Source organism: Lygodium microphyllum, chromosome 4, assembly GCF_053477565.2.
Source record: "Lygodium microphyllum isolate KBCC chromosome 4, Lygodium_microphyllum_v1.1.10, whole genome shotgun sequence".
NCBI lineage: Eukaryota > Viridiplantae > Streptophyta > Polypodiopsida > Schizaeales > Lygodiaceae > Lygodium > Lygodium microphyllum.
In genome coordinates this window covers 108,744,633-108,761,082 of record NC_141138.1, presented here as the reverse complement: position 1 = coordinate 108,761,082, position 16,450 = coordinate 108,744,633, and the positions used below count along the sequence as shown (strand labels likewise).

Genomic DNA, 16,450 nt, shown 5'->3' with positions numbered 1-16,450 from the left:
TCTGATGGAAACACATCTTTAAATTCATCTAACAAACCACTTAATTCATTATTTACATTCAACTCACAAGCATAAGAAAATTGCCGCTTTACATTATAAAAAGTAAAAGTGTCCTGTACAGGGAGGGACCATAACATGTATACCTCACAAGCTTCCTTCTTCATCATCTTCTGTACTTCAAGGCAACACATCAGAGGGTTATCAAATACTTCATGTTCACCTTGAATCACAAAAGTCTTACCATCCCTTTCAAATTCCAGTGTATTATGATGATAACTACACTTTAGGGATGGTGACAAGGGCAAGGGAAAAGAGAAACAAATCAATGTAGTGCAGACCTTGGAATTAAAGCGGCATAAAAGGTATAAATCTTTAGAAGTCTTGCACAAGGATGTACAACACAGGTGTTGTATGTCAACTTCCATGTGGCAACCTACCTTCTGGCCACATGATTTGCATGGATCGATAGATGGGAAGAGGGTTAGAGTCATGATTGATGACTCTACGACCCACAATTTCATAAGTTATGCACTTGTCAAAAAGTTGAAACTTCCCCAACAAAAGGGTGAGCATCAATATATTGTTTGTATGATGCGAGGTCAGGATAACAAAATATGGGATACAATGGTATCCAATTTGGAAATCGAGATCCAAGGATATAAAGATAAGCTTGATTTCCAAATTATGAATATGGAAAGGGCCGATATCACTCTAGAGAGGGAGTGGCTATGGGGATTGGAACCATCCTCATCATAATACACTGGAATTTAAAAGAAAATATAAGAAATTTGCAGACAAAGGTGGGGCACTTCCCTATATTGCGTCCGCTTGATTCCAGTTTTCAGCACGCTGGAAATTTCTGAAATTCGATGCGGCGTCCAAGGCTGTAAAAAGCTTCCACTGACAAGCCGGTTGCAAATTTGTCTTCTTTCTGGTTGCAAGATCACAAGCACCTGTGTTAGTTAGTTGCTCTCGACCGAGTGGGTATTAGGCTCCCACGATGTGGGATCTCAGCCGCAGTGAGAATACCCCCCTTTTCTCTACGTCGGGAGGACAACCCTTTCGGGTCTGCATATCTGCGGCCTGGATTTATTGTGTCGCATGTAACCCAAGGAGGGGGAAAATTTGCGACCGGAGTGGTGGATGTCACTGGGCAGCCACGTGTACTAAGATTGCGGGGTCGCTTGGACAATGGCCCTTAGCAACGTCGCCCATCTCCAAATCGCGAGTGGACGAGATCATTGCCGCCTGTCCCCAAGTCACGAGTGGCCCTTAGCAGCGGCACCCGTCTCCAGTCGCAAATGGCTCTGATACCAGTGTTGCGGGACTATCTTTCTGCGGTCGCCCTAGAAAGGGAGCATGAGAATTCTCGATTCGCCACCCAATCACACTCAGGAAGATGCCGGAAGAACCCAACGTGTCTACTCTTGCGAGCCGTCAATTCCTAGCAAGTTATACTAATTTATAACTCACTTACTTCCTAAGCCCCCTGAACCCCGTACGGGCGCCCAAGTCCCCCAAACGGTTCTCTCGTGCTATTTCCCATAGGTTACATTCATTAATGTGACACAATTGAATTGGTGAATGGTCTGAGAGAGTGGTGCTAGAAATGTACCAAGTATGCCTCCTCTGTCACGAGTCCAATCATCCACTTGGAAAATATCCTAGCTCCTATTGTTCTCTCTCTCTCTCTCTCTCTCTCTCTCTCTCTCTCTCTCTCTCTCTCTCTCTCTCTCTCTCTACAAAGTTGAAGAGAGTGTGTGGATTTGCCAAAGCTGTTGTGAACTAGGGATCTTGTTCTCTGATCTGGAATATGAACTCCTTCCATGCAGCATGCTCTCCTCCTCTAATGATCTTTGTGCTTCTGCCTCTCCTGTCCTTTAAGGCCGCCACCATGTTGAACTCCCTTTCTACTATTCAATGGTTGACCTAGGTTAAAGAAACTGGCTGAGGGGAGCCCAAATTTGTCTGTCTCATTGGTCATTTGGAGCATAAATGAACAAAAATCCAATAAGTGCAACCTTCTCTCTCATCAGGACCCATAAGGCTCTCCCTAAAACTAGAATTCTGCAGTCCTAATCTGCATGGGTCCATTGCTCTCTCACACAAATGGACACTCATGCCTAAATCTATGTGCCTTCTTTTGTTAGTGCCCAATAAGTGTAACTCTCTCGAGGCAAAAATTTCCCATGGAATCAACATATCCTCTCTGCTAAGAGGTGGTATTTGTGTATCATGAGAAGGGACATTGATCCTCCCAGTAGTGCGCTATGTAGGCCTTGCATCATTTGGCTTCAGCCATGTCTGAACAGGCATACTATGAAGCCTTGTACATTCCATGAGAGGATCCGCATGAGGAGCATCTAACTCTCTCGGACCAGTATGGTTCAGCAGCCCACATCTGCCTCTGCTGTCTCTTGGAGTAAACCCTGTCAAACCTGACCTCCACCATCTCTCCTACCTCAAGTAAAGGGGGAACAGGCTCAACATCTAATGAATCATCTGAGTCTAAGTCTAGCTCCTGGGATATATCCTCCCCCTTTCTAAGGAGTGAATCTTCCCAGTCTGCTGAGTAGCAAGGACCTGTAAAGGTATTGCCTCTGGCATAGGCCAAGCTTGCGACCATCCACTCTCATGTTGTGTTTGTCACACAATTGCTGAAATAACACACGGCTCAATCACTTGTCCAATGCAACTGGCATTCACTCATGTCTGACCAAAACACAAGCAGAAACGCACAAAACATAAGATTCAAGTGCAACACAATTCAGACACACGGTGTTTCAATGCAGTACATCTAGTGGCTGCCACACACGTGAGGTTTCAATTCCAAAGGTAAGTTCAAATGACCCACAATGAAAATGTTGGCAAACAATACCTTATGCACAGCCATGGAAAATGCAAATCTGAATAGCAAAGCACAAGAACACATGAAATAACAATGAAGCAAAACACAATACCTCAGTCCAATCTTGCCCACATCAGGAAACAAAAATCCCGATGCTTTCATACCAAGCTGAAACTGTGTGGGCTCAAGAGAGGTGGGGAGAGACAAAGAGAGAATGTGTTTATAATATTACAGCATGCACTAAAAAGTTAAATAAATCCCTACTACAATTAGTCACAACTATAGGGCTAAGAGCCAAGCTCTAGTACCAATTGTAATGGACTAAGACCCTAGCTAACTAAACTCTAGCTAATGAACCCTTGTGCAAGGAATGCAAGCCAAGCTCCCACATAAGCCCAAGACCTAGGCTACATCTAGCCAAGCTAGCCCAGCTCTCCAAAGAGACCAAGCACTCCAGAATAAAAACATATATCCAAGTGCATGAACCTAGGTACCATAGATTCTCTTACATAGTCAAGAAACTCTATGGTGGTCCTAGCCCATGCCTTAGTCCCCAAGAAGTCACCAAGCTGGGAAACCCATTCGATAGACCCATCCTTATATTTCCATGGCATCACAAACAATTTAGATGCACCAGCAACAAGAGGTGGTTGAACTCCAGGTTTTCGAAGCAGTTTACCATCGTGTTTCTTGAACTGTACATGATGCACATGGTTGTCTTACTAAAATGAGCACGGGCTGTCCCTGAGCCTTCACATGTGGCACTGTGCAAAACATTTTCTCATCACAAGGCCAGTGCATTTAAAACTCACCATTAGTGACCTGGGAGCATTAATCGTGGAGGACCCTCTTTAATCTTGAAGTCTAGACTAAGGAAATGAAAATGCACATGGCTGTCTTACTAAAATGAGTGCAGGCTGTCCCTAAGCCTTCACATGTGTCACTGTGCAAAACGTTTTCTCATCACAACGCCAGTGCATTTAAAACTTACAATTCACGACCTGGCAGCATTAATCCTATAGACCCTTTAAACCTTGAAGTCTAGACAAGGAGAGAAAGAATATGCAATATTTTATCAGTTGCATCCCTTCTTGACATTATCATATTTAGATACATGGGAACAAAGTAAAGCAAATCATATGTTAAGGAACTACAACTCACAAGCCGGTGCATGGATGCATTACATATGTTTAACCAGGCAGCCAGGTTTGTATGTAGGTTCAAGAACACATAGCTGCATTGAAGTTTACACTAACACATAGATTGCACTAATAGAAGGGTTCAAGGTGTTAAATAATTGCAATGTTGGTTGTATCTTACTTTATTCTTCAGAAGCCCACAAACAATGGTGGCATGCACCGGCAAAGCTTTAACCGTAAGATACTGCAGTACACCATTTGCTCCAGGAAGACTGGAAATCTCAATGTGATCCGAAATATCTAGCAGAAGACGACAGCCAATGTCCTCACAAGCACTAAGCAGCAGCTCAAATGCTGTACTTGATTTCATTTCAAAATCTGCTAAGTTTGCAACAACAATCTGAGGTCTCAGATGATGCAAAAGTTGCAGAACCAAGTCAACTCGTCTGGGAGCTTCAATCACAGTAATATTGTTCCCACACAAATTTTTCAGTAGACCATTTGGAGTATGCTGCATACAGGTGGTACAACACGACAAATCAGATTAAAGAGATTTCTTATACATGTCAATGCAGTACGCAACAAATTTCTGAGAAAGCTACCAAGTAATGCCCGAGCAAGTAACATCACCTGTGAGGCAATAGTAGTAACCCATTTACGAGGCAGAAATTTTGAAAGACTTCCATCAACTAAAGCAAGATCCGGTGAAAAAAGGGACAAGAAAGTCTCGATTGCAACCGATCTCGAGGGAAACACCATGATATTCTGCACTACCACAGGTCAGATTTAATAACATGTTATAATTAAAGAACTTCCTGATGTCCCACACAGCTTTCCATACACTAGGCAAATTCTTTCAAACTGATGTTCTCACATGCTCAAAATTTTTCCAAATTTTGTAAAATCTTGGATCATTTGTCAAATATGCAAATTTACATAGAGTAAAGGCTACTGATTCTCCCATAGCATTAGACTTATGAATTTGACTTTTATTAAATTCTAAATAAACATAGGAGCTGTTTCCATTTAGGTTTCTTTCTAGAAGTCAACAAAAGAAAACAGCAAAAATCACTATTTTGAGAACAATACTTTTTAGAGCCTACATATGTACACACACACACATTTTATAAATATATAATGCATCATTACATGCAATTTTCAGACATGTGATTGCCTAAAATCACGTCAATATGTGTGTGAGGTACTTGGGCTGTATTACAACAAGTGTCCCATAATTTTACAGCCTTTCTATCCCCTCTCTGTGTGTGCCTCAGTGTGTGTGTGCATGCGGTTGTGTGCTGGTCCCGGTGGTCTTCAGTGTTTGCTGCCAGCTGTGTGATCCTTGCATGCTGCTCTTCTTCCTTCTGTCAGCCTGCATGTAGCCACCATCTGCAGTAATTACCTGTGCACTGCCTGCTGTTGGGCTGTGACAACCAGCACGCTGCCATCCTTTGGCCAGAGATAGCTTCCGTGCTGCCCCTTTTGGGCCTGCTTTCGGGCACAGCCATTCAGGGAGTTTTTTGGCTGTTGCAGAACCTCTTTCCCTTTCTCTGTTGTCATCAATGTTCCCTACTGCTTTTCCTTGCTTGTAAATGACCCTTCCCGTAGCTGCATCCCTTCCTTGTGCTTCTCATAAGTGGGTGTGTGTATGCTTTTGTGTGTGGGTGTGAGATGCTTGAAGTTTGGCTTCTGATATGACTACTCTGGAAGATACAATCTCCTTCAAGAATGATCACAAGAATCGAAGAAAAGACAGCTGGATGCTCAGCCTCCTGCTGATATGGAAACTTCCAATGCCAAGTAGGCCTTTGACACTCTCAACACAGTCATACGGCATGAAATAAACTTTTTCCAACTATCAAGTACAAAACAAAATTGCCTGCAGGCTACCACTGTTCAACTGATCTAGAGGTCATCACAAAAGTATATCAAACAGAAGCCATATATACAGAAAAACTGTTAGAGCCCTCGCTACTCTTTTTTGGAAAACAAATGGTCCATTTGCTTCATTGGTCCACAAACAATCCGACTCTAGAGATATGCTAGGGTCTGCACTAAGAAAACATAAAATGTAGTGAAGACATCTAAAACGTGATAACTCAAACAAAAATGCAGAAATCCAGAAACTGCAAAAACACAAAACTAGGGGAGAGTGGGATCTGATGAAACTAAATGAATGCCAAATGTAAATGAGTGAATGTACACAATGCTCATAGTTTCATGTTTCATGGTTTCATGTTTCAAGGTTTCGTTTTGTTAGCTACCTTGAGGTTTCGAGGTTTCAAAAAATATTATTTACAATAATCAAAATTACTATATATTAGTGATATTAGGGGAAGAAAAATAGATCCATATATAGTATTATTAGAGGAAGAAAACAGATTCACAAAATAAAAATGTTTGTTCCACTTAGATCCTAGAGCCAAAAGTCAAAAGCCTAAAACAAAAACATCCACTTCACCTATTGATTTAGGGCTATAATAGAGAAATAGACTGAAAAATTTTGTATCATGAAACAAAACAAAGTAGGAAGACCTAGAGGAGGTGATTGGGCACACAAGGAGGGTGAATATTTTATGAATTGTAAAAGAAAAATAGGCCACATGTTCTTTTCAATAAAAGAAAACCTTTTTTAAAAATTTTGTTTAGCAAAATTTTTTTTCTTTCGTGACCCTATTTCACATGTTTCAAGGTTTCACGTTTCGCCAAGACGAAATATCTTTTTTGGTTACTGCTCAAGGGCAAAGCAATCCAATAGCTGATGACTCTCATAGGAGTGGCTGAGGGAGATGTGGATGTGTATATTCCACTAGAGACAGATTTTGAGTGGACTAACCTGTTGAGATAAAAAATTATAAACTGATTAGCTCCTTAAAACAGCCCCAAAAAAAAATTCATTACCAACCTTTTATTAAATTAACAAGCTTTCCTAGAGAGTGTTTGTCCCATAAGCCAAACCCTAATTTGGGAGGATCCACTCATCTCGTATTTTTAGGTTCTCCCTCAGCTGGCACCTACATCTCTACTGCTGTCTATACCCCTTCCTAGCAGATATCTCATGTTGTGGTGACAAGCTTGCATCAGCTCCTAGCGATCAGTCTCCAGCCCTCCTAACTATGCATTTGCTGCACACAGCAGCTTTGCAACCTGTCTACACTGTTTCCAGCCATCACTGCTAGTCACAAAGTCATCAGACACTTGCATTTGCTACAGCTACTTGACTTGCAACTTGTGTTTGCAGCCTACAGCAGGTGCCTCCACCTCCAAGGGCAGCTTACAGCTGTAGTTTGCAGCCAATTGTTGTCGCCTTGGTCTTCCAAATCAGCTCAAGCCTACAGCCCACTGTTTGGAGCTGCCACTGCCCATCTAGCCTTATCCAAATTATGCAGATCCATGTTCAGCTGCTAATCACTTCTAGAGGCTGCTTGCCCCGTTTCAGGATTCATATAGAGCACAACACACTCTCCAGCTCATACTCTCTGCTTGGGTCCTTCAGAGACATGGGAGTTTGAGGTTCTATATTCACGCTACACTATGTGTTTATTGTATTGAGCATTGTATCTATTTATTCATTATTCCAGCTCTTTGATAGTCTGCAATGGATGGCTGATCTCCAATGGCTAGAAAATTGCAGCAACAGCTCTCTCTTTTCCTATCCAATATCCACCATAATGGTATAAGGCTCCAACAGCCTTTCCCTCACTTGCTTGGGCAAGTTTTGCCAAGTGGCAATCTTCAAATTGCATTTTTCAGCCCAATTAAATTAATTTTCAGGATATTAATTGAAAATTAATTTAATTATCAATTCTTACTCAAAAAAATAACTTTGCCTAGTTTCTAATGTCACCACTGACATTAATGGATAATAAAATTATCTAGGCCAAAATGTGACACCAGGTACCACCTAGTGCCTATCAAGGATAACTCATTAAAACTTTTGCCTTTGACACCCACAAACATCTTGAGGTCCTTGGCCCATCATTGTGAAACAACTAGCTTAAACATCACATGTGCAACTTACATTCACACATTTGATTAACAACTTAATCAATTGCTAAGCAAAGTATCAAAATTTCACGTCCTCCTGACACTCAACCTCCACATGGAGCTGTAGAAACAGGTGGCCAGCTGATCAGGAGCAAAAATGCAGTTGTGTGATGTCATGGCAGCTGTAGCAGGGCTGGGTGACCTCAAATAGCAGCAGCAAATGTAGAAGTGCTGGCAGCTGAAAACACAATAGGGATTGCCACATGCAAGGCGCCATCAGTAGAGGAAGGGCCACGAACAGGCTGGCAGCAAACTCTGGAGCTGATGGTGATGGCTGGCAGGAAGGGTAACACCTCTAACTGGTGTAGATGAGGGTAGACTAACAATGGCAGCAACTATAGCTGATGAGAATGAACAAGGATGCAAAGGGATCAATAGTGTGTACACTGGGTCCCTTTTATAGAATGGAGTTGGAGCCAGAAGAAGTCTCATTTCTTGTGGAAAATGGAAAGCATGCCTTGGGGGCCAGAAAAATATGATAATTTGAGAGGCACATTGCAAAAGCAATGGATATCTTCTTTTGGAGTCACCCAATTTAGTAGCACTTAGGTTTTAAAAATAAAAATTGGCTGCATAGTTCATACAAAAATAAGACCTGACAATACACAACCAGAATCCACATTGTTGATGAAGAGGTATAGAAGAAGTAAATGGTAACAATAGTTTTAGTGTGGTAGCCGCTTGGGATCTTAGGTGAGCAATGTGTTCATGTATGCTCCACTTGATGAGATTAAGGGAAACATGCTACACAATGCATGGGTTTTCACTATGAAGAGATGCTTACTCTCTTAAAAATTGAATGAAAAGATAGTAACACATAAGGAGCATGCTCATACAACAAAATGCCACTTGGATAGGACCTTCAAAGGGAAGTCACTCACTTGCCCAACCATCCTTTTACAAGAATGATAATGTAATGAAATGCAATTATACATGTACGGACCACGGCACAACAAGGAAGAGACACCGACATTGAAGACAAGACAATGTTGAACCTGTATGTACCATGTAGGGAGAGCAACCGTTCCCTCTTATATCATGGATGTCAATATAGGAGGAGGAGGATGCGAAGTGATGCTAAGGTTTGCACTGAGAAAACACAGAATGTGTGTGCACGACTAAAACGCAAGAACTTAGACAAGAACACAATTAATACCAAAACACAAAAATGCAAACAGAAAAGAGAGAGAACTCTAAAGTGAGTGAACCAATGCTATAAATGAATGTAAGAATATACACAATGCTCAAAGGCAAAGCAATGGGAGTAGTCAGTCTAACTGACACCATCACAGACAAATCCCCAGGTCTATGACCACTAGTCAGTGCTGAATGTGAAGGGACAACAGGCTGGAAACCAAAATGCAGCAGTCTAGGGGGTGGAACTAGTAAAGAAGCAGTGTGTTGCCTGAGAGTGCGCAGCTGGTCACCTGTAATAGTATGAAGCCGGACGATAGCTGGCAGCCTGTGCCGCAGCCAAACACAGGCTGGAAACTGTCGCCTAGGATGCTGGAAAGCAGGGCGGCTTGCTGCAGCAGTAAACATAGCAACCAAGGGCAGCAGCAAGGTAGACACCGGCTGAGAGAGGTGTGGGCAGCAGGCTGGAACCTGCAGAGGATTGATAACCTGAAAAAAAGGGATGAGCTGAGTGGCTGGGCGGCCTACTATTTGTAGATGTGGATCCTCCCAAAATTAGGGCTTTGGCTTATGGGACACAAAAACTTTGGTAATCTTTGAGTTTTGGGGCTGTTTTAATGAGCTAATGAAGATTTAATGTGTACCGTATAATGCAACTCTTTTCACTTAACAAAGGAGCTGATGTCAACTGTTTGGTTCAAAGAATTTAAATAAAGAAGTGGATGCCTATTGAACATGACAATTGTATCAAGCAAGTTTGGCCTTTGCAGACACATTTCTTATTACCCTTCGTCAAATTCCTCACATTAAATTGCATAACATTTGAGATTTATGTTGATGTCATTCTTTGCAATCACATTTGGTTTGTGCATCACCTTCCCTATCTTGTCGGCCTTGCTAGTTCATCCAACATGTTTGTCATCCATCACATATTCTTGTATCAGGTTTGTTGTGCTAAGAAATGCACTTAGCCACTTAAACAACCCCAAAACATACTTATTTTAGGCTTATTTAGCCCAAACCCTAAAATGGGGAGCGGATCGAGAGAGTTAAGTGCAAGAGGATCTAGAACCCTAATTTTCTATAAATAGGCAGCCAGCCTTCCACTCTTGTTCAATCTCATTTCTGCAGATTTCAGGTGTTTCAGCTTGCTGCCCACACCCCATTTGCGGAGGACATCTCAACCGAAGCTGTCCATTGCTGTCTCCATCAGTTGGCGTGCCTAATTTCCAACCCTCTTCTTGCAGTTTGGAGCCGATTCCAGCCAAGCAATTGTTGTTCCTATACAGACCTGCTGCCGTACAACCTGCCACGTCATCACTGTCCTACCTACATTTTTAGTCTTTCTCTCTCCTGCAAGCTGTCCTGCCTGCGTTTTTAGTATTTCTCTCACCTACACGCTGTCTTGCCTATGTTTTTAGTCTTTCTCTCACCTACTGCATGCGTTTTTAGTCCTCTCTCTTGCAGGCTATCTTGCCTACGTTTTTAGTCTTTCTCTCTCCTCACTGCTGTTTGCATCAAATCCAGCTTCTCACTGCTGCGTTTGCTAGTGTTCAATATTCGAAGGCTGCCTTGCTATGATTCAGGATTCGTTCGGAGTACGACACACTCTCCAGCTCATTATCCCTGCCCTGATCCTTGAGATACAAGAGTTCAAGATTCAATACTCATTCACTGCATAGTGTGTTTGCTGCATGAGCATCGTATTATTTAGTAGTTATATCACTTCATTTATTTACTATGTTCATTGTCTCAGAGTTACCCTAACCCTAACTGTGTTCTTTTATCAGTCTGTGCTTTGTCGTACGGTTTCCGTTTATGTTTGTGTTAGGGCATTTCTTTACATGGTATCAGAACCTTGTACTCTCTCAGAAACCTAAGCCTTTGATCTAAAAGCTCTACACAAGAAGCAAGAACTATAGTAAGTTCAAATGACTTCGAACACAACAACATCAATTCAGTCTCCAAAACCAACTATGCCGAGAACCGAGCAAGAGTGGGCCGATCAGCTTGCTCCACAAAGTTTTGACATGGTGTAAAACACTTCTGATTACATGGAAGAAAAGCTAAACAAGCTCACCTCTGAAGAATACAAACTGATCATAGGTTATAGACGAAAAAAGATTGAGATGCTCGATCGAAAGATTGCCCTTCAAGAAAAGCTTCTAAATGAAGGTATGCATGAATTTCTCTCTTCAAATGTTGCACGTAAATCTAATGATGTTGAAGGGCCATCGAGACCTCCATCAGGGATGGGTCCCTCCTCTTGGAGAACAAGACCCGGAGTATGTTCCTTTCTTTCATCCTCTTCTGTCCACTCCGATGCAAGGTACTTTAGATTTGTCTTTTGCTCCTTCTTTTACCTCTTCTGTTTTGCAATATTATGGTAGAGATCATGTGGAAGAAAGAGTCCAGCCTGTTGACTATAGAAAAGGTCCTCTTGAGGACCGATTCCTGTATGTTAACACACGTCGTGGGGATTATAAGAAAAAGCCAGATACCTCTTTTTCTACCCTTCCTTCTTTTCCATCTACTTCACAAAACCAAAATGAATTTGGTGTTCCTTTTTCTTCATTGCATGGTGCATCATCATCTTCACATTTTCATTTCCAATCATTAAATGATAAAAATGAACAAAATGCATCTGCACCTCACACACCACATTTTCAAAACCCACCCATCCCACCACATTCTTCCACTGCTACTCCACTTCCATTCACACCATTTACATTTCCATTTCAGACACATCATGTCGCACCGCACATCACACCAGGGGGTTATGGAAACATAGGCACATCCTTTAGGACCTCATCCTTCCCTCAACCAGGTGGTGTTCCACCTACTTCACACACATTTTCGGGATCATTGCAGCCTGGGTATCCCCCCCAGTCTCTCCCGAGTGTGGATCAATTGACTCCACAGTTTGCCTCCATGGGTTTACCTAGTGGACCTTCTGGTCATACTGCTGTGCCCCAGCCCCACTTTGGACAGGGCTTCCGTGTCCCACTGCCTCCAACTACACCAGCACCTTATGGAAACATTCATGTTCTAGTGCCTCCGCCTCAATCAGCAATCATTGGACACTCACGGCCAACTTCTGCCTACCTATATTTTCCCCCTCCTCCTTCTTATCAGACTCATCCACCTCCATCATCTTACCCTCCACAATCTTATCCCCCACATCCATCTTACCCTACTTACTCGACACCTCATGGTTCTAGCTCATCTTTTGCCAATAATACATTTAATGACAAGACTCGTTTTAACGGATCAAACTTTACTACTTAGTCGAACTTGATGAGACATGTCCTTGACTCCCAGAACCTATGGGATCTTGTGCAAGGGTTGGAACCCCAACCCGATCCCGCACTTGTTCCATACGAGGTTGTCCGCTCATGGAAGGCTAGGAATGCCTCCGCTATTGTCGAGCCGATGCAGAGCTTATTGCCTGAGTTTCATTCTCAGCTTCAGCATTTTGACTTAGTGTCAGAGCGATGGGCACACTTGACTAGCCGCTATGTGGCTCAAGATAGGGCCCATCATATTAATCTTGACCATGAGCTTCAGCTTTTCAAAATCACTGACCAAGATGACTTGAAAGTCAAGTTGGCTAAGTATCGAAGTCTCCTCGCTGAATTCTCCACTACAGGGACTCCTAAGTCCTCTGACGATCAGGTCACATTATTCCTAAACAAACTCCCCAGGAAATACTTCAATTTTGTGGAAGGCATAGTTTCAAAACCTACCATGCCTACATTCTATGAATTTGAGTGTCAGCTGTTGCGTTATGCACAGTTGTTTGATCAGTTTCATATGAATTCCTCTTCAAAGGGAGCTCTTATTGCTCATTCTCAGAAAGGGCAACAAGGGAAGGGAAAACAAAACCAAACCTCCACTCAAAATCAAAAGCAAAAGCAAAATCCATTCGGGGAATCACAAGGAACATCCCAATCTCTCAAACCTGGGTGGCAGAATGTACCTAAGAAGAATAGGTATTTTCAACATTGTCAAAAGGCTAGTCATTTTGACGGCAAGTATCGATCAAAGGCAAGAGGCACAGCACCAAAACCTAAGTCTCAAACCCCAGCCCCTCAGTCGGACAACCCCCAGCAGGGAAGGTAGGGTGATGGCAAAGGGCAGTTTAAAGGTCTGACTCATACTACCACCGCTCAGCCATCTCAGTCGACAATGTTCTCAACTCCAAAGGGCTTGTCTAACTAGTCTGCAAAGGCCCACATCGTCTCCATAGAGACATCAAATGCGAGTCTCGTCCACATCTATGAGTTGCTTCCTGATGAGGTTACCGTAGAGGCCCACTCGTCACAGCCGAGCACTTTAGCTCCTGTTTGGATTGTGGATAGTGGAGCTACACATCATATGACTCCTATAGCCGTTCTCGAGCCCCTACAGCCGAACGGGACCGCGTAGGAAACAACTCCTCCGTTAAGATTCAGACTCAGGGTTGCATCAATTTTGCCGCTGACAAGGGTATGGATCTGGCTATGCTGTACAATGTATATCATGTCCCTCAACTTGGGGTGAACTTGTTATCTGTTTAGCAAATTTTCCAGTTGGGATGGAGCGGTTTTCTTTACAGCGACCACTGTTGAGATACTTGACTCTCAGACTGGTTTAGTGATTGCTCGCAGTGAGACACAGCCTAATGGCCTATACCACATGACTCACTTTCTAACCGAGCCGACAGCCGAGTGCTCCGTGTTCCATAGCTTCCAGGTCTTAGCCACATCTCAGGAGCTTGCGAACAATAAGCGTCTTTAGCATTTTCGCTTAGGGTATCTTGGTTATGACTCACTTTATGAGTTGTCACGCCGTGAGTTGGTTGATTCCACGCCTGAAGCTAGCTCGAGATGTCTGTAAAGCTTATTAGCTCGGAAAGCAGCACCGTACCCCATTTCCTTAGCAAACCTCACATAGAGCTGAGGCGCCTCTTAGATTGATTCATGTTGACCTTTATGGGCCGACATCCATTGCTGCCTTGAATGGCGCACTGTACTTCTTTTTGATAGTGGATGATCATTCTAGATATATATGGGTGTACTTCCTCAAGCATAAGTCCGATGCTTTCACGTACTTTTCTGCTTGGGTACTGCTGGTTCATAACCAAACTAGTCGTCGTGTCGGTTGCATGAGGAATGATAGCGGTGGTGAGTTTATCTCCCACGAGTTCTCCAAGTTTCTACAGCAACGTGGCATTTCTCGCCAGCTCACCTCTACCAACTCCCCTTCTCAGAATGGAGTCATAGAGTGTAGGAACCGGACAGTCATGGAAATGGCACGCTCTATGCTATTCGCAACAGAGCTTCCTGAACGCCTTTGGGTCGAGGCTATTAACACTTCGGTGTACATCCTTAACCGGTACCCGATTGCAGCTCTTCCTCAGAAGACCCCGTATGGGCATTCTTTGGCTCGCGGTCTGTTATTTCCCACTTCAGAGTCTTCAGGTGTCGTGCGTACACACACACGCCTGATGACAAGATAGGAAAGCTCACTCCACGAACTGATCTCCTTATTTTTGTGGGATATTCTTCTGAGGCGAAAGCCTATCATTTGTTCCATCCTCTGACAAACAAGGTGATCGTTAGACGGGATGTCATCTTTGACGAGAGGGATATTGTGCATTCTTCTATACCGGATTCCGATCCGATTCCTTCTTCCACATCATTGGAGATCGTGCCTACTGAGCCTAGTCTACTTCCCGCTCCTGACCTTCCCCCAAATTCTTCAGTTCCCAGATCCCCCTTCGCCAGACCCGTTACCTCACTGGTACCAGCAAGCCATGCAGGATTCGGAGATCCTACCACCAAATTCCACTCCGGACGGACCTAGAAGATCTGTCTTGCTTGCTCCTCAAGCATCATTTGTGTCGTTGTTTACAGTTGATTACATAGCACATTCTAAGCCGGATACATGGCAGGAGGCTCTTCAACACCCTCAATGGCGAGCGGCCATAGAGAAGAAGCTAGAGAGTATTAACCGAAATGAGACTTGGACATTGGTGGATCGTCTGAGCCACAAGAAAGTCATCAGGACAAAGTGGATTTTTAGGACTAAGCTAAAAGCTAATGGGACTTTAGACAAGTACAAGGCTTGCCTTGTAGTGCAAGGGTTTCAATAGAAACATGGCATTGATTATGAAGAGACCTTTGCCCCTACTGCACGATTAACTTCCTTTTGGTTGCTACTCATACTAGCCGCTCACCATGGTTGGCTGATATATCAGATGGATGTCAAGAGTGCCTTCCTAAATGGTTTTCTCGAGGAGGAGATCTATGTGGAGCAGCCACCAGGCTTTCCTTCCGAAAACCCGAGGAATAAGGTATTCCGCTTGCATAAAGCTCTTTATGGGCATGGGCTAAAGCAGGCGCCGCGATCTTGGTTCCATAGGATGGATGAGTTCTTACAAACTCATGGATACCATTCTACCCCTTATGACCCAAACTTATATATTTAATCTACTGCAAGGGGGTTAGCTATATCCTGCTATACGTTCATGACTTACTCGTCACAGGTTCAGATTCTGTTGCCGTAGTGGAAATTCAGGCTAAGCTTAAAGCTACATTTGAAATGGCAGACGTTAGTTTGTTGTCCTATTTTTTGGGGATGGTGGTAGTTCGTTCTGGGGGCTGTTTTTTTGTGTCACAGTAGAAGTACGCACTTCAGCTCCTTGAATAGTACACTACGGATCAAACATAGCCTATGGCCACACCTCTTGATCCTACTGTCCATTTGTCGAAGGATATCCTAGGACAGTCCTTCACTAAACATACCTATCGTCTGCTGTAGGCAAACTTCTTTGGTTAATTCACACTAGGCCAAATTTAGCTTACTCAGTTAGCATACTCATTCAGTATTTCACAGCATCTAGGATGTCACATTGCATTGCATGTCTTCATGTGTTGCGTTATTTACGGTGTACTTATTCTTATGGCCTGATATGTGGTTCTGGTTTATGTTTGTAGGGGTACACTGATTCTGATTGGGCAGGAGATCCTGACACCCGACGTTCCCATGGCGGCTACCTCTTTACCTTGGACACAGCTCCCATTCTTTGTCCAGCCGTAAGCAGGAGACGGTGGTGGCTTCCTTGGCCGAGGCTGAGTACCGGGCTCTCTTCAATGGCACCACCAAAGCCATCTATCTAAGGAGTTTACTCGCGGCACTTCATTTTCCTTGTGTCTCTCCCACAATTATCTACTGCGACAACCAGAGTGCCATTGCCCTTGCGGGCAATCTGATCATCACACCACGGATGCGGCATGTA

The 16,450-nt window shown here is 43.3% G+C and overlaps 1 protein-coding gene across 2 annotated transcripts in view; it reads right to left on the bottom strand.

Moving 5' to 3' along the window:
• The window catches only part of MMT (methionine S-methyltransferase), a 106,482-nt gene that overhangs the window by 47,822 nt on the left and 42,210 nt on the right, over positions 1-16,450 (bottom strand). For both annotated transcript variants that reach the window (XM_087676401.1, XM_087676400.1), the window contains exons 8-9: positions 4,618-4,752; positions 4,169-4,498 (exon numbers count right to left, since the gene is read on the bottom strand). In XM_087676401.1, the coding sequence (XP_087532527.1) occupies positions 4,169-4,498; positions 4,618-4,752 (465 nt within the window). The remainder of the gene's footprint in view (positions 1-4,168; positions 4,499-4,617; positions 4,753-16,450) is intronic.